Source organism: Hippocampus guttulatus, chromosome 12 (genome assembly GCF_054856545.1).
Source record: "Hippocampus guttulatus isolate MCC_2025c chromosome 12, RoL_Hgut_1.0, whole genome shotgun sequence".
Classification (NCBI taxonomy): Eukaryota; Metazoa; Chordata; class Actinopteri; order Syngnathiformes; family Syngnathidae; genus Hippocampus; species Hippocampus guttulatus.
The window spans coordinates 19,329,734-19,354,814 of NC_141272.1; the positions used below are offsets into that span (position 1 = coordinate 19,329,734).

General features: G+C 42.4%; 1 protein-coding gene across 4 annotated transcripts in view; it reads left to right on the plus strand.

The window, feature by feature from the left end:
- LOC147197760 (unconventional myosin-Ic-like) overlaps positions 1 to 25,081 on the plus strand; it is a 62,612-nt gene that overhangs the window by 17,486 nt on the left and 20,045 nt on the right. For 2 of the 4 annotated variants that reach the window (XM_086125034.1, XM_086125037.1), the window contains 5 exons: positions 18,006 to 18,161; positions 21,181 to 21,296; positions 23,697 to 23,895; positions 24,375 to 24,455; positions 24,731 to 24,910. In XM_086125034.1, coding sequence (XP_085981160.1) covers positions 18,006 to 18,161; positions 21,181 to 21,296; positions 23,697 to 23,895; positions 24,375 to 24,455; positions 24,731 to 24,910 — 732 coding nt within the window. Of the gene's footprint in view, positions 1 to 9,966; positions 10,152 to 10,754; positions 11,184 to 18,005; positions 18,162 to 21,180; positions 21,297 to 23,696; positions 23,896 to 24,374; positions 24,456 to 24,730; positions 24,911 to 25,081 lie in introns of those variants that run through there. The other 2 variants (XM_086125036.1, XM_086125035.1) reach the window with 2 other exon arrangements.

Below are 25,081 nucleotides of genomic sequence, written 5' to 3' on the forward strand. Positions count from 1 at the left end.
TAATGACGATTTTCACTTTTCAGCAACGCCTTGAATTTCATACCTCCCTACCAAACATAAATCTTCAAAGCTCTACGTCAAACCGACTCCCACAGGCCCACCCGCTCCAACGATGACAAGTGTGAGTGTGACAGAAGGTCTATTAGAAATACAGACACCTAACTAATGCTTGACATCCCTTCACAGCATAATGAATCTGCATTTGTATTTCTAAGTATAAAAAAAGGTTCTGAAGTTTGTTTTTATTAGATTGTTTCTCAATTATGCCCTTGCCAATACGTTTTTATACCTTTTTTTGTGGAGGGCTCGATATAAGTAACATACGTTTGTAGGATGAGCAGTATAACGGATTATATTTGTACTGCGCTTGTAAAACTTTTCAATGCCTTTGCCAAACAAAATAGTCTGCTGCTGTTTCTATTGACTGTTTTTTGGGGTTCTTTGGTGGATGATAGAATATAGTACTTTTCAAGAACATTGAGGAAACAACATGTAAGAGGGAGCGGAGGGTGGGGCAGAATAATAGGCACGGGATGAAGACGGACAAAGCAGAGGAACAGGACAGCTGGAAAAAGATGAAGATGAGGGCAGGGGAAAGACTTGATTGCATGGGTAGAGGAATACTTTTTATCGGGTATAGACAGGTTGAATGTTCTACTGTTCCATGTTTTCAGATCATTCTGAACGAGTTGCTACCTGTCCATTGACTGGTTAAGCCTGTTTGTGTGTGTGTGTGTGTGTGTGTGTGTGTGTGTGTGTGTGTGTGTGTTTTTTTCCCCTCTCTGTGCCTCTCTACTTGGCGGGGTGGGGGATAAAATGTCCAATATTTTTTATAATGGAAAAACATAGCGTTTGTTTACAACTAACCTATTCTCGGCCTCAGCCACGTCTTAACCCAAAGCACAGGCCAGAGGTCGGTCTAGGTCTTTTATTTTGAGGGCCAAAGTGTTTGTGAGAAACGAAATGACTTTGTAACAAAACTTTGCATTGAAATGCATTAAAGTTATCAAACTTTTAGCCGCTACGCTCACATACAGACATTATTAAATAACCACAGAAAATAATCAAAGCTACTGCATTTTAAACCTAAACTCACTTACCTCACTTGTGCAATAATGAGCAATATCTGAGCCATTTCATTTCATGTGCAATATGTGTCCTGCGTGCAATATAAGTCTCAGTCCACACGACCACTACTGCTGCTGCTGTTGTGTGTTGTTGAGTTTTGTATTTATTAAACCGTTATTTTATTTTATTCTATTTTATTTTTTCGAAATGCACGAAGGAGTGGCACCCAAATTTCGTTGTATTCTATACATTGACAATAAAGGCGATTCTGATTATTGTTGGTACGCTTTTGTTAAAGGATGAAAACCCCACATTTAATTGAAAACGATTTGAAAGTGACACTAAACCAGGGCTGCCCATTACGTCGATCCTGATCTACCGGTAGATCTAAGACAGGTCCCAAGTAGATCCGAAGAGTGTCGAGGAGAAAAAAAACAAACAACCATTTGTGTGTCTTTGTACATGTTAGTAACATATTTTTTTTGTGTTCATGTACGCTGCACCCTAATCATCTCATCAGTCTCATTTTCACCCAAAAATATTTAAAAAATAAAATAAAGCAGGTAAATATTGAATTTATGGTGGCTTGTGATTACGTCACCGGAAGTTGTTTGCGCTCAGCAGTCTGCAATTGCAGCTTGTGATCAGAGCTGTTGCGCTCTGTCTTTTATCGTCATTATTCTCATTCAGAGTTTGCTTCGTGTACAATTCACCGAGGGCACGGGCAAAGAATAGGAATCTAGGAGGGTCCAGGGAAGCACTTTAAAACGGTACGTGTGAGCTACGATAGTTAACAGGCTGCAAAAGTACGTCGCATGCCTCAGTTTCAGGCTGTTTCTCATCATGGCGTGCGTGTGTGTGCGTGTGTGTGTGCATGCGCGCGCGCGCGTGCCGGTAAGGGTAGATCCCGGGAGGTTAGTTGATCGAAAAGTAGATCTTCGATCCGAAAGGTTTGGGCACCCCTGCACTAAACTATGACAAAAATAGTCAGTGATTTATTTTTGTGGCCCAACTGAAAAAAAAAAAATCCAGGAAATGTCCTTGGACCCTAAACTCAGTATTTTGTTGCACAACCATTTGAGCCACTCCCTTCAATCAGAAGATTCTATAACTTTCAGTCTCTGGAGACTTGATCAGTACTTTGGCCCACTCCTCATCAGCAAACAGATTCAAGACGCATTAGCTGGATTCGCATGCAGATTTTTTGTTTTTCCAATTGAAGATCTCTGGTCAACTGTTTGCATGTAACATGATCTATTCTGATCTGCTGTTTATATGCACCAGTACATTAATCAGAACAAGTATGTGACAAGCGCCGATCAATTTAAACGTTGCATGTTTTATCAGGGTGGAGTTCAGTTGTCTATTTAGCGCTGTAGTTTTTTACACTTTTATTAAAGCCACAGCTCGTGAAAATCTGTTACAAGTATATTTTAAAAGGAGCTCTGTTGTCACAGACCAGCTGTGGTTGGAAACCGCCATTTTCAAGTGCGTTAAAGTGACATCACTACATATTTATGACAAGACGGAAGAGGCAGACTGGCTTGTCCAATTGTACCATCAACCGTAGATGAGGTCTGTCAGATTGGCGAAACGAATATTCCACCCCATGTGAATTCGAATGCAATCCCATTCAGATTTTTCCGGATTATAAATCGCTTCGGAGTAGAAATCGCACCAGCCATGATAAAGAAGAAAAAAAAAACATATCAGTCGCACTGCAGTATAAGCCGCATTTTTTAAGGGAACTTTGATAAAATCCAACACCAAGAGCAGACATGTCATCTTGATAGTCAATTTAAAATTAATAAAATAAAATAGATAACAAGTGTACGATATGAAAACGTTACCCGATGCAAAAACAACGAACTGATTAACATATTAAGAGTTATATAACGTCACATATTAAGAGTTATTCAGATAACTATAGCATAAAAAACACGCTAACACGTATACCAAACGATCAGTGTCACTCCAAATCACTAAATCCAATGAAATCTTTATCCTCGGTGTCAGTTTTAAACAACTCCGCCAACTCTGGAGGTCGAAGATGGCGCTTCCTCTTCTACGTCACTTACGTCAGACTCATTGTCGATTTTTCAACACAGACCTAGAGCGCCCTCTTGCGGTTTAGTGTGAAAATAACATCTGAAATGATTTAATCATTTCCCACATAAATCGACTGTGATTTATAATCTGAAAAATACCGTATGTATTCCGATTGAGGCGTTTATAATGGAGCATTTTCGTTCGATTTGGTCAATCGGGTTTTGTTCTAATCAGCATCAAAAGCGATTGGAGCCGTGGTGACCGGTTTAGGTACGGTGTCATATCATGCTGTCGCAGCAACCTGTTTTTTTCCTCCTTTGGCTATAACTGGGGCTTTCGTCAAGGTCGCTGGATAGATGAACACCTTCAAATGTCAGGCACACAGGCACATTTTCTCTTTCAGCATGACGATGATGCTAAGCAAACATTTGAATGACCAGAAAGGTTTTTACCTTGAAGAAAAATCTGATTTCGAATGGCCCACACAGAGCAGGAAAGACCTGCCGCAGAGTTACGGATTGACACACAACCAACCGACGCTAATCCAGCCAGACATCTCTGAACGATTCAGAACACTCGATTTAGCCTTGAGATATGCCTTCCTGGGTTATTGGAGGAAATACCATGCATGACCAAACTGCTGCCCCAGTGGAAAAGAGAGTGCATGCAAGTGTCGTCCAGTCTCCCCTTAACGTCATTTCAGGCCTGCTCGTCTTGTGTCTGGTGTTGCTTAGCTCTCTTAAGTGTGGAAACATCCCACTTCTGGTCTGACACACACACACACACACACACACACTGGTTCACTTTAGCCTCTTGAGGGAGGGAGGCAGATTCAACATGAACAGCTTGACTTGGGGAAACCCCCTTGTGTAAATTCTGTGCCAGAGTTGCCCTAAGTTGTCAAACTGGTGGTTATGTCAGAACACAAACTCACACTCGGCCTCTTTTGCTATTCTAATTCCTCCTTGTGCAGACTCTTATCGCCATCATTCTCTAATTTCCTGCCTTGCATTCTATTTCTCGATTCTTTCCTCACCGTTTTCGTCTGGCTTTCCTCGCTCCTATTTGTAGCCCACATGGTTTGCATTCTTTCACTCTGACATCACAACCGCACCGGCCTGCCATCTAAGACAATTATTTTGTTTCTACGCATTTTCTCCTTTTCTTAGTCTTCTCTTTTTCAGTCCTTACCATTGCGCTCCTTTTTTTTCTTTTTGTTTTAACTTAAAGCATGCCTTATAATTTCAAGGACTGGGGGATGTTCAACAAACAAAGTCGTGAGGATATTGCTGTGAAAGAGATCAAATATGACAAGTATGTGATTAAAGATGGTGGGGGAGACAGTGAGCGAGGAATGCTGAGAGCTGAAGATGGTCATGGACTGAGTGACTGTCTGGCTCATGTCCACATTTAGTTGGCTTAAGTGTGTTTTGTTTGTTGGAAGTACATGTAGAGTTGCGTGTAAAAGTAGTTGATAGGCGCATTTTAGAAGTCTGTACAGATTCATTTGCAGCCACGGGGTTAATGCCGGAGTCTCCTCTTGCTGGCTTCTCTCACATATCTCACTTTAGACAGTTTTACATAGGTGAGGGAAAAAAACCCCCCAAACGTTTTAATAATTTCATCTTTGAGTCTATTAATATGATGGACGGAATTTTATTGTCATACGAACAAACATTTCCAGGAGATGGCACAAATTACGATACTGGAGGTCCCAGGTTAGCCTAGAAAGTTCCAAGACTTGTGAAAATAAAACGGAACAATAAAATGTCAAATGGAGTGGGAGATATACATTTTTGGACAGATGGTGACATGGTCGGTGCCACAAACAAATTTCTGTAGTTTGCCGTTGTGCTTGCTGTACTATGTGTGCATGTCTATTCAGTTCTTTGGTCCGGTTTTCTACATAATAAGGCGCTTGTGTTTTTTGCGCCTGTAATGGGCAGCATTTTTCACAACCCCGTTTTGTTCAGTGGATATGTCGGCGCTGTGGGACAGTCGGCATTGGTGCGGCTGGATGGATGGCTGCTGAAGTTGAGGATGAGGAGAGAGGAGCATTGGTGCAGAGCGCCGATGCGTATTTGGAACAGAGAGTCGCCGCTTGGAATTGAAATGGATTTCCATGGGACAGGAGAAGTGAAGCAATCTCTTTTTTCGTCAGTGGATGCTACAGCTTCTTGTTGACTTTGAAACTTAGCTTGTAGCCGACGTGTGCACATTTTGAGCATGACGTCTCTGATCCACTGTTAAAGGACACTTTGATTCTGTCCTCTTTCATCTCAAACTGCTTCAAACAACAAAGCGTGTGACGGAAAAGTGGTTAGGACTGCACGACTGTCCGAGTTTTATGTTATGTGTTGTGTTTATTATTTTACTTGATGTTAACTGTTTTGTTAAGCGCTTTGTTACAGCTGCCGCTGTTGTGAAAGCGCTATATAAATCAGCATGTATTGTATTGTATTGTATTGTATAATGACGCACCAACTTGCGTCATGCATTACATATTCAACTTCTCTCAAATGGTGCGCCTTCAGGCTCCTTACCGTTGTCGTCTATGCAAACCCATAAACAAATTTGATCGGTGTTGAAATGATGTTGCCTAGACTGCACCTCATTGATCATGATGGTGAAATTTCATGGCGGTTAGTTCCACACCCCAGTCTAAGTCTGACATTTGGTTGTGGTGTGATGCTACATTAACCCTTTCATGCCCCTCTGGCACCTGATAACATGATACACTGTCCACTGTAGTCACCGCTGTCCCCGAAAGGGTTACGAAGCATTCCCAAATCTGACCTTCTTGACCATATGGTCAATGGCAAACGGAAAGTCAATGTTTACATTTTCAAGATTACTGGGAACAAACTTTGCCAGAGGAAGTGAGACAGGAAAGAAGAATTTCTGAAGGCGATAGAGAGAGAGAGCGCACAGGAGGAAAGAATTCCCACTTGAGATTTTCCCACAGTCAAGGTCACATGTGGGATTTTAGGTTTTTCCTCCCCTCGGTCTGAATGTAATATTGGATTCCCTATTTTCTTGTAGAGTTGTGTGCCAAATAGTGAGACAGAGGGCTCGTTGCACAAAAAGCCATGACGACATGTCCGTCTGGGATGTAACGGCTTACATCTTTCGGTGTGGCAAACTACCAAGGCCTTGTTTGTCTAGTCTTCTATGAGCCTTTTAAAAGGTTGGGTCCCGTTAACTCTGTTAAGAGTAAGGCTGTTTTTCAAAACCGAGCCGCTTTTTTGTCAGCCTGCCAGGTTATATACAAACAGCCCAATCCTGCAAGGAAGCAAGTCCGAAAGACTTACACCCTCTAACATGTTGGGCGCATGTGTGTTGACCTTATCCCGAAGTAATGGCTTTACAAGCAGTATTTGTTCTCTTGACCATAAGGTTAAGCCTGGTTTGGCTCTCTTGTTAAAAGCTATAAAAATGATGAAATCGATATAATAAAACAATATTTGTATTGTTTCCACGGTGCCTCTCAGTATATCACGCCTCTCAAAGTCAATCATTTATTGCTCCAAAGCTGTTAAAGCGATCAAGCCAAGCACATATGGGAGGAGAAACATGATCGACTTGAGCCACCATCTACAGTCAGGATTTATTTTGCAATACATCATCTCCATGTGGGCTGTCGATGAGCCGTCATTTCCAGATATCACTACAACGAATTAATGTCATGCTCTATGAATATAATTCAGTGTAAACTTATGTCAGAGTCAGTGGCAGATGCTGGTCTGTCAAGGAGGGGAAGCTCAATTTCGGCCTACATCATAAAATGTGTCCGTTTATTGATACGTGAATTCTCCTCTCCGTTCCTTTTCAAAAAAAATGAAAAGGATGCCTTCACCATAAGATCGGCGATTGGCTCATTTCGCTGTCAATCAAAAAGAGATTCAGCCTCAGACAGATCATCCAATCATCATGCAGATAAGCTGAGCATCCGGGCCAGCCGATACGCTGAGTGTCCGATGGGCGGGACAAAACCAGCATTTATCCAATGACTCGTCTCGTTTCAATGCATTGGGACAACCTACACTGAACTCTCTCCACGCCCAGCGTCTGAGCAGTCGACGCTCAGCGTGCTTTAAAGCACAGTGAAGTTGCGGGAATGAATAAGAAGAGAGTCGCGTCGTAACCGGTAATAAGAAGCTGATTCGGAGCAAAAGTTGAGCGCGTCGCAGCGCATATTTAGTCAATGACATGTCCACACAACTGTACGTACACACATTTGATCACTTACTTTTTGACATTTTAGGGGAAGCTGAGCTTCCCTTGCAGTCTTAGAGCAATTGCCTCTGGTCAGAGTAAATTCAGGTGCATAGATATCACTAATCTTATTGTGCCTATCCATAACCTGATTTAAGGGTATTCTTATAATTTCATAATTCAACTACTGCTGTATTATTTTGTATTCAAGGCTGGCTTCTTTGACTTGGAGAAATATTTTTAATCTGTTGGATATAAAGAGAGATGACTTGTCTCCACTACTTGCGCTTTTACTTTTTGTAAACTCCTCTGGTCACTCAGAAACTAATGACCCCATTGGGACATTTGCAGTGCACAAGACACAAGTGAATTCCAGAAAGGGGAAAAGCAAGGGTTAAACGGTCTGACAGCTGAGCAAGATATCGGTGGTCACACTCCTCCTCCTTCCAACTATGTAATCTCGACTTTAGCCTGTAGAACACGCACACGGACAGACATACACTTTGCTTTCTGTTCACGTGCCGAAAATTGATGCTAACCAGAGGCGGTAGCAAATGCGAATGTTTTGGGTTAACAAGATGTGTGTTGTACAGCTGGGAATCACATATCTCAGCTTGCATCTTTGCCCCTTCCCTGCTGTCTGTCCACTGGGTGTACGACTGTGGTGAGAGCAAGCGTGAGTCTGGAAAACATTACTCGGATTCCTGCCACGGAGGCTCTGATTATAGCTGGGAGTGGGGGACAGAAAGATGGAGAGCCCGAGAGAGAGAGAGAGAGAGAGGTTGAGGTGTGCAGAGTTCAATCGCTCACTCGGAGCACCTTCAGCTTCACTCAGTCAGTCGACCACAAGAGGGCAGTGTGGAAAGCAAAGTGTAGTTCATTTGAACACGATTTGTTTCTGCTCTTTGGTTAAATGTGAATATTACACCTGCAGTACTCTTCACTTTGGACCATTTACCTGAAGCAGCATGACTTCTGCTTTTGTGGATGTCCTTTTTTGTTGTTGTTCCATTTTACCTGTAGTTCCACCGAGCTCAACATCGCTTCATTTGTCCGACCACATAAGGAATCTAAACTAAAGAAAGGTGAGACTTATTGCGCTACTGACACATATGCAACATGAACCGGAACTGTATTGGTTGAATTCTAGTTACAGGCCTATTCTCTTTGATCCCCATCCTAATGAGGCCTATAACATCTGTCTTTTTTTGTTGCCACTCGACAAAATAGCACTTAAACTCGGAAATTGGATTTTACGGCTGGGGGCAAATCGGGATTTTATTTCAAAGTTCTTATCACCTAGTCCTACTTTGAACGGCTAAAGGGTTAAAATAGGCAGTTCCTGGGGATATGATGCAAATCTACAGGTTTCACACAACTCTTCTAAATGATGAAAAATGGCAAAGAGTTCTTATTTTCTCCCCAATAAACCTACTGTGCCAGACAAGATAAATCCTGATTCATGAGTCCAAATTATTGTGTGCGCAAACAGTCATGGTGAAAAATGCATGACATTTTGTTTAGGCAGGAGTTGCTATGTATTATCACTAATACAGTGAATATATGAGAGGAAATGTAAATACTTACTTTGCAAGTCAAGCCTCTAATATTCTGCTTGCACACCTAGAATTTTAGGTTAGGGGTTATTGTGCTCCTAGTAAACCAAAAATGAGTCAGGAGCCCTGATAACATACTCTATACAGTATAATGCATGTGTGGTTTTGCTTCAAAAGTTCACATTTAAAGAAGACCCCCCCCCCCCCCACACACACACACAATTTAAAGTGGTTCCTGGCAGTTTTAATAACATGCAATGCTACCCCAAGAATCACAGCACAATTGACTCCCTATTTTTGTGTCATGCAACAAGTGTTACTGTTATCCTGCCCTGCATCCTGCTGGGCCATTGCAAGTACTGATTTTGTTACCAGACATTAAGGGGCAGAGCTCGTAAGCTGCATGTTTAGCAGAAACCTGAGTCTAAAAAAATAAAAGTGTGACGTGACAAACTGAGAATGTGCACTACCTCCCACAAAGACAATGAATTGCATTTTCCCTCATGTCGGCAGCACTTCATCATTGAATGACACCTGTCAATTTGTGCGAGGCGCCATGTACAAAGTAGGTGGCACGTCACCATCAAACGCCCCCTCCCCCGTGTGTGTGTGTGTGTTGTTCAAATTACTCTAGTGGAACCTTGTTTTTCCTCCGTATTCTGAAAAACACATGCTCATTGGCTGTAAAATGTCAGTTGTTGTTAGTGTTAACAAGCAGATGCATTGAACACTGAGGCCTTTGATGTGCCTTGTGCGTGCATGTGTGTGTGTGTCTAGACAATTTCCACTCCTCTAATGATATTGGGCTAATAATCTTGGCTGTACTTATGTCTTCTTACTAGATGATAGAGAAATAAGAGCGTAGTAGTTTAAGGGACAGATGGAAAATTTTCCATCTTGGCGTATGATGGCCAAGTTGAGGGAGAGAGGTGAGGTTGACTGGGGTGGGGAACGATTCAGCAAACTGAGGGAAAGGGAGTGGAGTGGCATTATGTGTCACCCAACACAGTGACGATTTCCTCTGGGGGGAGGGAGGGAAAGGAAAATGGGTGAATACGTGAGACGGAGCGTGAGCGATGTGTATCTGAAGCAGTAAGAGGAGAAGCTATGGCAGCTGGTTCTGAGGACGAAGGGGAGCACTTCTAAAAACAAACTGCGCCGAAGAGTGGCCGTGACGCCTTGCTAAAACTTACAGCTGGACCGCTAGATCGGTGGAGCCGAGAGGTTCGCTCCAGAGCAGGCACAATGAAGTACAGACCTTTGGTAAGGTTTCTGTTGAGCAAAAGAGGTGATCCGGGCTTTCAAAGGGGGCAGTTTGTGAATTTTTGTGACATGGATATCCATGTATGGAATTGGCTTTTCAAACTGCTGAAGGTAAGTTGTATATGCAAATAGATGTTGGTCAGACTTAGTAAAGGATGAAGATCATTGTGTGGAAAAAGGAAGCGGAAGTGGAAGTGTCTTTATTAGCGAGGCTCACGTTCAGTTGTGTTGGACAGTAATTATGTGTACCGCCCCTCGGCCGCATGCTTTTGAACGTGGATGTCAGGTTAGAGAGAGAGGTTAAAAAGACATGTTGTTTATCGTCTGGTGATGCAGCGTTCCTCACAGCAACATCTCTTCATCTTGAGTAGTCTGCAGTGAATCTCGTTCTTCCCCACTGTTACTGCAACTGCGTTTGCCATGTTGATGTTGTGTTTGCATTTGTTCTCGTGATGAAAACGCGTCTTTTCATCACCGAGCGTTTGTGTCGCGCAGCCCGCAGGGCGAGGCGATCGCATTGGTGGCGTTGTGTGGCCGGGCAACATTCTTTCGCACTGAGAGTGGAAGCGAGCCTGTTAATGGGAAAAAAAAAAAAAAACCTGTGCTGAGGTGTCAATGCGGCGAGAGCCCCTGTGACTTTAAGCGTCGTCTCCTGTTCATTTATGCTGACATTCCTTCTCAGCTGCAACTCTCATGCTTCTTCTGCAAGGATCAGTTTTCCCAAGACCTCTCTGCTTCTCAAGCTTGATGTGTGTGTTGAGGATGGATCTCCATGCAATATGTCAGGAGATCTCAGAGATTCCTGAGACAGTTGTCATTACTTCCTGTTGGCCGTGTGACATGATCTCAATAGTTAGTTTATGTCTGCTAGTCTTGATGCTGTCTGCTTCCACAACTCCCTCCTAACTCAGTTTTGCCTGTGCCTGGAAAACGGCAAGCTGGCTTTGGAATGGCTTGTCAACTAGCTGGCATATGAATGTAATTACATGAAAAATTCCAAGCTGAATTTCCATGGAGTACCGTTGGGGAAGGGTAAGTTAATACTTTCTCATTCTTAATGCCTCTTATTGAATCATTGGAAATTCAAACCATGGGTGAGAATCTGTTCAAGACTAAAACAAGCAAGTGCCAAGTCCCCACATTTGCGCACGTTTTTAATGGTTGCAGCCAGAGAAGGATTTTCCCCCTTTCCTTAGTCCAGATTTTTTGTAATACCAATTTATCACGCTTCAATGTTTCTGATCATCAATTTTATTACCTCACAAAAATGAATACAAACTACATGTGAATTCATCTATTAAGTTAAACAAAAAACAAGTCTGTCGTGATTAACTGTGAATAACCAGAGTTTTGGGAGAGAGAAGTTCAATTTCATTGGCCACACCCAGGCCTGATTACTGATAGATTTGTGGAATCAAGAAATAACTTGCGTAATTCCTGTCAGACAACTTGAAGTTGACTGCAAGGTCTTTTTGAAAATCTGAAAAATGTAAGTGGAATAAATACTGTTTATGCAAAAAAGAAATCACGGAGGACACAAATATTTTTTCACGGCATTGTACCTATTGGAGGCTTTTATGCCAACAGTACATTGAATGTCAAACTTGGAGCTGACATAATGCAGCCAAGTAAGGACTTACTTCATTGCAGGCTATGTGGTGAAGTCATTTTTTTTGCTGTAAGATGGAGAATATTCTGTGCTTGGCACGTTGTCACCAGTATTGGCCCACACATTGCTTCTTGAGCGGCCCGCCTGCACCACCTGTATGACTGCTTTCCACAGTCTACTCAACTCAACTGCATTTTTGACACACAAATAACCACAGGAGAAACAAAGCGCTGTACATAACTAAAACTCAAACATAAAACACTCAAAAAAATCATAGTAATAACGATCATAATAATAATAATAAGAAATGAAGTATTTCTTTGCAACAAATGTACAACTTTAACAAAGAAGCCAGTCATCCACATCCAAACATCCCTGCAGCACCTCTGTGTGTCTTTACACCAAACTGTCCTTACGTCTGTATTGGAAATAAACCCATCTCAGCCTAGGATGTTGCCATGGTGATCTTGGTTACACTGTCAATAAGTGTAGACCAGGGGGTGTGAAGCTGGGTGCGTGAAATTGGAGAATCAGTGAATATTTCACACAATACACCGTAGTGGAAACTCTGTGCTGTCACTGTGCAAAGGAGTCGTCAAAATCATCTCCAGGTAGCTGCGTGGATTTAAAAAAAAATGCTCGCTGGGAGGAAAAAGATGAAATGGAATCCTGCAAGTACAGTAGTTTTCCTGATCAGAACCCACAATCACTTGGTCGGCATGATAGAAATGCCACTCCTACACCGTCTACATTTGAATTTGTTGTGACGATTGCTCAAGAGTTTTGATGGCAAAGATGGCGGAAAGAGTGGAATTTTTTATGCTTCAATGCTATGCCATCCATAGATGGCATAGCATTGAAGCATATCTGTCTTTTTTACCATATAATACTTAATCCTTGGGCGGCGTGGCTCAGTGTTAGAGTGCTCTTTTCCCAACCCAGAGGTTGGCAGTTTGGTCGCCGGACATTTCCCAAACCAGAGGTTCGGTCGCCAGCCATTGCGACTCTGTCAAAGTGTCCTTGAGCAAGATATTGAACCCCTGGTTGCTCCTGATGTTGCGTCATCAGTAGTTGAATGAGGTAACCATGTCAAGAGCATTGAGTAATTGAGGTAGAAAAACGAGATGCAAGTTAAAGTCGAGGGTCAGACATGGCTAACATAGGCGATAGCACGTCACAGACGGGGAACTGTGACAGGGTAAATAATAACATAAAATCTAGACATGCTCATCAAAAAAATGGGAAAAATAAAGCTGAAACCCTGCCACCTTTTGATATTAGAAATGGTAAAAGACACGGACCAAAAGTAAATTCCCAGACATGCCAGAGCTCATTCAATTAACAAAAAATTATTTAAGATGACCATGATTCTTATTCACCTGTCTTTAGCGAACAGCTGGTCATCAATAAGGATCACTGATGTGTGAAAGGAGGGAGGCATGCACGACAGTTGTATAGGGTGACCATGCAATATCATGCAAATATTTGTGTGATCTGAGCCATCAAATAACTGTCAACAGTCTAGACCACGCATTCCCCCCAAAAATAAAAAAAAACCAAAAAAGTTTTCACTCTAAGAGGCAAAGTGTACTGCAGAGTACTAAACTTAAAAATGAAGGTCTCTACCTCTCTGGGTCTTCGAACGTGTCTCAAGCTACTTTGTGTGCTGCACAGGATTTGGAAAGTATGACAACATGTAGGAACCAGGAAGGTACATACCTGGTGTGTTCCTGAGATTTTGTGTTTGTGTGTCTTGTGTAAATGGGTGGAGGTATGGTGCGCTCACAGGACTGCATTTTGGTCAGGAAAGCCAAAGCCTGAAAGAGGCATTGCAAACTATGAAGTAATGGGGAGACAGAGAGAGAAGGCGTGATATTGAAACATGAGCGTGTTTGAATGACAGAAAATGTCAAGAGCGGTAAGAGAATAGAGGCAAGACATGAAAGTGTCCTGATTTATTTATTTTTTTCTTCCTAATAAGTCATGACCTCATCATAGCAATATATTGCCATTGTTTCACCTTTCCTCGCAAGGTGTGGGTCAAATAAGCTATTATGAGCTGGTCACAAGATCCTTTTTTTAAGCACCAAAATGTGCTAACATCAACACCTCTGCGCAAGCAAAGTGCAGGTTGATGTGTTGGGCGGACATTGTGGTCTGCAGAACTGACCTTCAAGTTATGTGTTGTGTTTATTTTATTTTGTTTTTTATTTGATGTTAACTGTTTTGTAAAGCGCTTTGTTACAGCTGCAGCTGTTGTGAAAGCGCTTTATAAATCAGGATGTATTTTATTGTGAGTCTCATACTTCTTCTCTTCTTCTTCTTCGATGTGCACACCTCCTGTATTCATTTCATTTCAAAGACACTCATATCGTATGAACCGTCACGTATTGGAACGCTGAGTGACAAATGTATACATATTTGTGCGATTGCATGCAGGTCAAAATGGGTTGGCTAAATGTCATGTCGTGCTTTGATAACAGTGTCAGATGTGTGTAAACAAGAGAGGGAGACGTATCCGCGTACAAGTTTTTTGCTCGAGGTGGAAATACAAGCTTGTTTTGAAGCTCCTTTGCAAAGTCAGCAAACAAAACACAGCTGGAGCACTCATTTTAGTCCATATGAAAATCTGAACAAGTAGTAAATAGCTGATTGTGCAAAATGTGGCCGCTTCCACAGTTACACTGAGGCAGGGTGCCTGAATGGAGACCAAAGATGGATAAACTGACGATCGCACGGAACACAGATGTTTTATCCATACACACTGAAGGGCCAAAACATGAATCTGTACTCCCTATTGCCCCACTGCCATAGGAGAGTTGCAAGATGGTCCCTTATTGGTCCTCAACGCAGAAATTCAAGAATTAAAAAAAATGTAAAAGTAATTGGAATGAGTCTGTAGTTACCGTATTGGCCCGAATATAAGACGGCCCTGATTATAAGACGCCCCCCCTCTTTTTCAAGACTCAAGTTTGAAAAAAAAGACTTTTTGAACACCAAATACATTTTTATACAGAAAATAATTACAGTACATCTGAAACAAATGATTATAACAATATATTTTAGAGAAAAAGCATGTTATTTTGCCTCATTCAAATCTTAATATCTGAACATTTAAATGTGTAAACTAAAGTGCAATCACATTCGTACATGAATGGCTTCTGGTTTTTGAAATGCAAATTACATAACTTCTTCTCAGCTGCCGGTGGACCTGGCCGATCTTCGACCCACTTTTCTCCAGATTGTCACTACGTTTCTCCATTTTCTATTATCTCTTCTATTATTTTCATCTCTTTTGTTTTTACCGCTAATTTTTATTTTTCTTCTTCATGCTACCGCTATTTTTATTTTTATTCTTCGTGACAGGGGTTTGCTTTGGCCTGGGGAGTCAAGTTCATCATTCGCTTCAATGATATCTGGCGCCATCTAGCGTCGTGAATGGGTATAATGTGTAGTCCCTGAATATAAGATGACCCCCATTTTTTCAGTCTTATTTCAATGCATAAAACACCATCTTATATTCGGGCCAATATGGTATATATGGTGTGTGGAGAACTATGTGCACTTTTAGTAAAAGAAGAAATGTTTGCTTCCCGCTGCAACAACAGTTGGGATTGGCCCTCGCGTCCTGCACACAGACAACATGTTGCCACAATTATTGGGACACATCAAGTAATCAATCACTCACATAGGTTAGCCCATTAAATGCATTATGCTTCTCATGACAACATTGTAGGAAATTATTTTTATGGCACATTGAGTGTGTTTTTACCTGGCAAGTACTGTTCCCAAAAGCGAATATTGCTAAACGGATTGATTGTTGCATTTAAACAATTGCTCAAAAATAAATTTTCGACTATTTATCCTGCTCAGGGTCACGGGGAAGCTTGAGCTTATCCCAGCTGACTGGGCGAAAGATTGATTGCAAGTCAGTCATACTTCTTATCGCTGTAATATTTTTTCACACTGTATGCCCTACTGTTACATCTCTCTCTCTCTCTCTCTCCCCCTCTCTCTCTCTCTCTCTCTCTCTCTCTCTCTCTCTCTCTCTCTCTCTCTCTCTCTCTCTCTCTCTCTCTCTCTCTCTCTCTCTCTCGCACACACAGCTGCAGAAACTTTGAAAAACAATGTCGGCAGAGCGCAAGGGATCCCATGGAGAGACAAACAAGCAGTTTGTGCACATATGAACTAAGCCTGTAACATGACTTGCATTTATGCAACACTCTGAAGATTAGAAGTTGCAATGACATTCGACAGTACAGTCAGTGTTTGATCACAGTTATATGTCACATTCGAATATGTGTTCCTTATGCTGACATGTTGTATGAGCTTATAGAATGTGAATGTAAAATGCTTTGAGGCCAAGCAAAGTGACACAAGCTAAAATAGAAATGTCATGAATTGGGTATGTGACATGAGTCTGCTCCAAACGGCATACTCGTCATTTAGAACTTTTTGAGAAGTTGTTTATTGAAGCTCATAAGCATAACAGGCCAGGCAAACTGGTCATTTTATGCCATTCCGCAAAAACATTACAGGTAAGTTAGATCACATTGGTGTCCCGATGGCTCCCATCACGCGATGAAGCACCATAGGGCACCAATGTTCTCTTTTGAAACGCACTACCAACTTGTGTGGAATCGGCTCAAGAGGTTTTCCATATCTGAAAAAGGGGAACACTCTCATTTATTAGCTTCTGAACAAGGTTAATCCACTTAACAAAAGCTAGCCAAATAACTACCATCTCTCGAATGAAATAGGTAAAATGAAAATGCCTAAAAAAAAAACAACCGACATTTTAAGTTCATGAAAGTAACTAAAATTAACGATTATTATAGCGAAAATGTCCTCTGTTTTCATCTTTGTCAATTACTGTAATATCAGAAAGGTTGAGAATTACAGTATATATACAGTATATAGAATATATTGCACTTGACAAATACACCAGATATAAAAAAAAACCAATGAACACTAAAGTTGATAAAAACAAAACTAAAGCTCAAAAACAACTTCTAGGGGGAAAAAAAGCTGATTTTTGCTCTTCAAACTAACCGAATTGGAAAAAAAACAACAGAATTAAAAACTGTTAATGAAAAATAAACCTGCTTCTGAAGGTACATTTGTGTAAAACTTAAGTAGGCGCGATGCAATTCAGAGGAGGAAAGTACTTGCTAAACTTCCTGCTTGCTCCCTGTTATTCTCAATTTTATTCTGTGCTTCACCCTCCTTTTCTTGTTGTTCTTCTTATTCTAAACTCTGCCGTTCTAATTAAAAAGGTCTGTCCTCCCGCAAGCATTTCCTTTTTTATCTTGTCTGCGGGCTCCTTTGGGACAACGACTACAGTGTACCACTTTGCACAACACCACCTGTCGTACCTCGTATGTGCAAATGTGTGCTGACACGTCCTGTTCACTTTGGTTCTGCTAGCTACAAGCTAAACATGGATCTGGACAGCTTTAGTCAAATTATGAATAAAACACAAGCTTCCATTTTAAAATGCAGCCTCTTGGAGAGACGTCTTGATGACCTTAAACATGTGAGTGTTTCGCTGTAAATTTTTGCAACTTAATTTGTACTCCATTTTCATTTGCTAAATGGTCGAGTTTGCTGCAAGTGGGTTGGCAACAAAACTTATTACTGAAAAGGCTGTTCACCAAAACGCCAGAGGAAGTACCAACCGAAAAAACATAATTTGAATGGATTTGACCTCGGGCAATGGCGCTGATCTTAGATTTGTCTCTTTACATATTGAAATTAAATTCAGAAACAGCTGAAACACTGACAGCCTTTTTGACATTTGGAGATGCTGTATTTTATGTCCTGTTGTCACATCTAAGAGCGTTAATGCTAACTCTGTGCTGTAGCAATAGGAAACAAATACCTGTTTTAACCTTTTGTTGGTTGGAATTGAATATTGAGGTACTATTTCTTGTGACTGAATGAAGTCATTCGTGTTGTAGGCTGTGTTGGACTAAAAGCCAGGATTCAAGAGCCTGGTTTTTTTTTTCTTTTTATAACAATGATAGTTTAACCCTTTCAGGGACAGCGATTACTACAGTGGACAGACAGCTTATCATGGTATCAGGTTACATGGTGTATGAAAGGATTAAATATACAGTATGCTTGATATTCATTATGTCCATCTTCATCCCTCCTCTCATGGAATTGCCGTACCATAACTGATGATGTTATTTCACAGCTTTGGTTATTGGATTCCTGCCTAATCTCTCTTTGTTCTCCTATAGGTGGTGGGTACTGACGGGGTGCGGGCTATGATGGAGTCGGCCCTGACAGCAAGAGACAGAGTGGGTGTGCAGGACTTTGTCCTGCTGGAGAACTACACGAGCGAGGCCGCTTTCATCGAGAACCTTCGCAAACGCTTCAAAGAGAACCTCATCTATGTAAGTAGAAACCACTGAAGGAAGGAACTGATAACTTGCTACGTTTTATTAACAAGTGCAGAAAGGTGGGCATCGTCAGTCCGTCACTGAGCTTCCGTCAGTATTTTATGCCAGCCTTGTCCGTTCGAGTCGTCGTCAACAGCCAAATGGCATCAAGAACAGACTTACCAGTAATACGTCGCACGCAGCCACATAAAGAAAAAATAAAAGTGTTTCGGTCCTACTTTAAAAGCAAAGTATACAGGATTTAAAACAAACACATTTTGAAGAAGAAAGAGTCCAAGCCTCTGCTGCTTGATGTTGGAGGTACAGTAATATGGCGCCGCTGCTTGCAACTTCAAAGGTAATGAATTGACAATTGACAGAACAGTCGCACAAGACTGCAGGTCCCGACATACCAACCTGTGCACAGCCTGAATTGATTACAAGAAATCCTATGACTCGACGCCACATACATGGATCACTGAATGCTTGGAGTTGTATAAGGTGAACAGGACCCTAAGAGCCTTCGTTGCGAACTCGATGAGGATGTGGAAAACCACACTTGAAGCCAATGGCAAGCCACTTACCCAAGTGGCCATCAAATGTGGCATATGCCAAGGTGATGCACTCTCCCCACTGCTGTTCTGCATAGGACTGAACCCCCTGAGCCAAGTAATCACCAAGACAGGCTATGGATACCGCCTCAGAAATGGAGCTACAATCAGTCACCTCCTTTACATGGATGACATAAAGCTGTATGCTAAGAGCGAAAGGGACATAGACTCCCTGATCCACACAACCAGGATCTACAGCAGCGACATAGGGATGTCATTCGAGCTTGAGAAATGTAGTCGGATGGTGACTAAGAGAGGAAAGGTAGTCCGCACTGAAGAGGTCTCACTCCCTGAAGGAACAATAGCAGACATTGAGGACAGCTACAAGTACCTCGGTATACCACAAGCCAATGGCAACCTCGAACTGGCAACAAGGAAAGCGGCTACGGCCAAATACCTCCAGCGAGTGAGGCAAGTCCTAAGAAGCCAGCTCAATGGCAAGAATAAGACCCGGGCAATAAACAGCTATGCCCTGCCAGTGATCAGATACCCTGCAGGAATAATAAGGTGGCCAAAGGAAGAGATTCAGACCACGGACGTTAAGACCCGAAAGCTCCTAACCATGCACGGAGGGTTCCATCCCAAATCCAGCACCCTGAGACTGTACGCAAGCCGAAAGGAAGGAGGCCGGGGACTAGTGAGTGTGAGAGCCACTGTCCAGGATGAAACATCCAAGCTCCATGAATACATCAAGGAGAAGGCTCCAACGGATGACGTACTCAGAGAATGTCTCAGACAATGGGGAACAGAGGATGAGATGCTGGAAGAGGGACCATCATGGGAGGACAAGCCACTACACGGGATGTACCACCGGACCATAACTGAAGTGGCTGATCTCAAGAAGTCCTATCAGTGGCTAGAGAGGGCTGGCCTGAACGACAGCACAGAGGCACTCATCCTGGCTGCTCAAGAGCAGGCCCTGAGCATCAGAGCCATTGAGGCCCAGATATACCACACCAGACAAGACCCAAGGTGTAGGTTGTGCAAAGAAGCACCTGAGACGATCCAACACATAACTGCAGGGTGTACGATGCTGGCAGGGAAAGCCTACATGGAACGCCATAACCAGGTGGCTGGCATAGTCTACCGAAACATCTGTGCGGAGTATGGACTGGAAACCCCAAGGTCAAAATGGGAAACTCCTCCGAAGGTGGTGGAGAATGACAGAGCGAAGATCCTGTGGGACTTCCAGATCCAGACTGACAAGATGGTAATGGCGAACCAACCAGATATCGTGATCATAGATAAAGGGCAGATGAAAGCCGTTGTAGTGGATGTAGCGGTCCCAAGTGATGGAAACATCAGAAAGAAGGAACACGAGAAACTCGAGAAATACCAAGGGCTCAGAGAGGAGCTGGAGAGAGCCTGCAAGGTAAAGGTGACAGTCGTGCCTGTGGTGGTCGGAGCACTCGGGGCAGTGACCCCCAAACTAGATGAGTGGTTACAACAGATCCCGGGAACAACATCGGACATCTCAGTCCAGAAATGCGCAGTGCTGGGAACAGCAAGGATACTGCGCAGAACCCTCAAGCTTCCTGGCCTCTGGTAGAGGACCCGAGCCGTCTCCGGGCAGTAGGCGGGGGACACCCTGAATCAGTTGCCAGCCAATCGCAGGGCACACAGAGACGAACAACCATCCACGCCCACACTCACACCTAGGGACAATTTAGAGCATCCAATCAGCCTGCCATGCATGTTTTTGGAATGTGGGAGGAAACCGGAGCACCTGGAGAAAACCCACGCAGGCCCGGGGAGAACATGCAAACTCCACACAGGGAGGCCGGAGCTGGAATCGAACCCGGTACCTCTGCACTGTGAAGCCGACGTGCTAACCACTGGACTACCGGGCCGCCCATATATATATATATATATATATATATATATATATATATATAATTATTATTTTTTCTGACCCCGCTACATTAGTCGGAAGCAGGACTGAAATGTTTATTCTTTTCAGCTGCAACAAGAGGTAGATTTGTAGTCTACAAAATAAGTTAGCGGTTATCAGTCTCAGTTTGGAGAAGCATGAAGTTATCGGCATCAGTGGAGGAGGGCGGGGGAAACAGTTACTGGTACCTTGCATCCCTACTGTTTATTGAACAATTATTGTTATTTGACATAGTTTCATTAAAAAAAACAGAACAAAAATAAGCAATATCATTCTTGTGGAAAGTGATTCAATGGCTGGTTAGGTTGTTTATTTTTCTTGCCTTCTGATTTTTCTCATTCATCTCTTCATATAAAATTACTATTACTTTTAACTACCATCAACCTCCTCGACCAAGTGCTTACCCTATTAACGGTCATTGCATCAAAGAAATCCCTTATGCAACTCTCAGATCTCTCTTGTCATGATGTTTATTGAAACCATACCCGAAAATTGTTTTGAAACAAAATTGTGACTGTATTTTGTTTTTCAGACTTACATTGGCTCGGTGCTTGTGTCGGTTAACCCATATAAAGACCTGGAGATTTACACTAAGAACCACATGGAGCGATACCGTGGGGTCAACTTCTATGAGGTCTCACCACACATGTAAGAATTTTTTTCATTTTTTTCCCCACATGTACTGTCATCCTCATCAAAATCCTTTTAGAAATATAGGACTGTATCCTCAATTTGCGCCAATCCTGACATTTGACATTTTGAGGTTACAAGCAGTGCGTGGCTCAAGAAAATGTTACTGGAACTGAATGTTAATAAAATCAAAATTTTTTAATAAAAGCATTATAATCCCTCAAGGGAATCCAAACAGTGCTGTATCTCTTGCGCTTGGGTGTGTGGGTGGAGCCTGTGCCTTGCTCAAGGGCACCGTGGCATCTTCACAGTAGTCAGGAAGCAGACCAGCATTTCTTCAACAAGGAGTTGCCATATTTCAATTTTATTTATTTATTTTTTCAAACCATTCCAAAGCCCAAGTCCTGATACAAAACCTACTGCTGCCAGTTTTAAATCTGAGTTGTTCGCACATGCCCATCTGTTTAATATGACCTTGTGTTTCCACTACATTCGCGAATAAGTCTGGCAAAATATTATTACGATTTCTCCTTCACAATTACATAACATTTGAACCTCCCCTTCTAAATGTCGTCAGACAACATTAGCTCACTGTAGCACTCTCAATTTCTCCTTAGAGTTTTGAAGATGCCATGCCACAAGGCAAGGTGTTTATTTGAAAAGTTGCCACAGGAATGCTGAGGTAACTCGCAGTAAATTCTCCCGAGACGATTAGGTCATCTACTAAACCAACATTTTCTTAATGGAGACTGAGGTAACTTCAACCAAATATTCTCCCGCGAGCTCACTCGCTTTCCAATCCGGTGGTTACTTTACTTCAGCATTGAATGCAAATGTTTTCGTCCCTTGAGTGGAAAGGGGAAAAAAATGGCAAGTCGAGATGGAGAGCCAGAGAGACAAGGTTAGGGAAGTGTGGAAAGAAATGTAAGCAAATGATACGATGAGACCCCCCCAACAGGGAATTCCTCTGAACTAAACCTGACCTCAACACACTGCTTTCCGTAATATTGTACATACAATCCAAAGCCTCCTTGGCCAAGCTGGTTTATATCAACTCTCCGTTAGTCAGGTGTCAGTGAGGTGTCCAAACAGGCTGAAACAACATATCAAGGCAGATAGGAGCCAAGACATTGCTAACTGACACTGAAACTCACACCACCTTAACACCTTTTATTTTTTTGGGGAGATGGAAGAAAGCTTGAATGCTTCTTTATTGCTGCATTTATCCCCCTGATTTCACACACTGGATTTAATTAAACGCTACATTATTCAAAGAGTCACGATTTGATAACCGTTGAAACACACTCATCCCGAAAAATTTGAGAGTTTCTGCAATTTATCCTTCATTCAACGATCGCACACCTGTCGTGAATTTTGCCATTCCGTTTCTTGTTGGAGAACAAGGTCAAGGTCATCTTTATTGTCAAATATGCTTTATGTATGACATGCAGCATAGATAAAATTTCTTCCTCTCAATCCTCAGTGCAAATATGCATGCAAACATGCTGTGCATTAAACACACACAGCTAAGAAAGGATAGCAGCTACACTGTATAAAAAAGACATATGTAATCTGAACAGTATAAGCAGTATAGACGATATAAACAATATAAACAGCATAAACAACCACATAAACAATGGCACTTGTGGCTATTGTGGGTAAAGTGAGGTAGTGCATTGTGCAATACGCAGATGTCGGATAATGAGGGGAGGGTCATAGTCTGTGACAGGAGGCAGGGGTCGGGCAGAGGCAGAGGGCGCAGAGTGCGGACAGAGCAGGGAGGGAGTTGACACACAGCAAGGTGTGTGCTTTTGCACTGAGAATATTCAACAGTTGGACATGTGCATCAAATGTTTAGATAAGGTCAATATCCTGAGGGTGATTCATTATTGTTGTTGTTGTTGTTTGTAGCACACAACAGTTACCACATCCAAAGTGTTTGCCGTACATTAATTTGGGGTAGCTAAAAGTCTTTTCCCTAATCACTATTAATCACTTTGGCATTCTTTGTAACAAAGCACAACAAACACCAGACTGAAAGACACCCGAGTCCACCATATAAACCAACACAGCACAACAAGTAATCCCAGTTTATTCATTCTTGTAGAGACATGTCAGCATTTCAACATGAACCTCTTGGTGAGAATTCAGCAAATCTAAACGGAGATGAAGCGATGCTGCCATACGGATTTGTTGTTAGCTCAGGTGCTAACTCTGCTCTTGTAAATTATATTACCGTAATGCTGCTATTTCTTTCAAGATGTGATAGATCAAAATCAATTAGGCTAAATTGTCAGTATTATCACCAATCAATGATGGAGCAAACCTTTTATTTATTTTATTTTTTAACGGACACTGCTCAGTTGTCTGTCACAGATAAGAGCGTGACACGTCTCATCTCTCCCTCCACTTGTCTAGCTATGCAGTGGCCGATAACTCGTACCGTTCTATGAGGACAGAGCGGAAAGACCAGTGCATTTTAATCTCTGGCGAGAGTGGCGCTGGGAAGACGGAAGCATCGAAGAAGATCCTGCAGTACTACGCGGTGACCTGTCCTGCCAGCGAGCAGGTGCAGACCATCAAAGACCGCCTCCTGCAGTCCAACCCGGTACTCGAGGTGGGCCGCTAAGATTTCTTTTTGCACCGCACTGACAATGAGCTTTGAAAAGCATTGCACTTGCGTTGGACTTTCTGTTGCAGTTGAGAGAGATTCCCGAATGTAAACCACTTCCACGTTGACCGATATTGCATTGGTTCTAATGCATGTTACATTTTTTTTTAAAAAAAAGCACTTTAAAATGATCTGTGTGGTTTTGTTGGCAACTTGTTTTAACTTTCATAAAAATGCATTTGTGATGTGTTTAAGAGATAATTGTAGCTCTTTATTGATGTTGGAATGTCATGTCCAGCTGCTCTCCAGATGTGTGCGTTTACTTTAGCTTGTAATTTGTGGGCCCCTACACTGGAAGAACCTCTGACTTTGTAGTTTGAATGTCCTCCTTGATGGCCCTTTGTTCACTGTGTTTTAATTCCATCAATCTTCCTGTCTTACTCAAAGTCCACTTGTCCTTTACCCTTCCTTTGTCCTTCGCCCAGGCCTTTGGCAACGCCAAGACATTACGAAACGACAACTCCAGTCGCTTTGGCAAGTACATGGATATCCAGTTTGACTTCAAGGTGAGAAGGATGGTCTGATTTACAGTAAGGCGAGGCAGCTTTGTAAAATTCATCCAGCCGCCGATTGTCAGTGTCTACATTCATGCAGCCGAGTCTCCCATGTTTTATGATGTCATCACTTTACTTCTCCACTCCTGCAACCGTGTTCATGGTCCCACAATATTTACCCTGACCTGCATGTTGCAATCGCACTCTAGTACCCTAGTTTTCCTCTTTCCTCCCGTACCACTTCACCTTGTTCTCCCGTGCGTCCCTGGCCTTTGTCTCGTCGCCAGGGTGCCCCGGTGGGAGGCCACATCATTAATTACCTGCTGGAGAAGTCGCGTGTGGTTCACCAGAACCATGGCGAGAGGAATTTTCACATTTTCTATCAGCTGATCGAGGGCGGTGAGGAAGACCTGCTTCGACGCCTTGGATTAGAGAGGAATCCTCAGCAGTACCAGTATCTGGTCAAAGTAAGGGTGCTACGCTTTGTCATTTTGTGAAACCACCTGAATGTCAACATCACTTTCTGATTGTTTTATTTCAAATCTGTGGCGTGGAAAGCCAAAATCATGAAAATGCATTGTCCAAATAATTCTGTACATAACTACAGTACTTTAACTGTAGTCTCTCTAATGATGGCA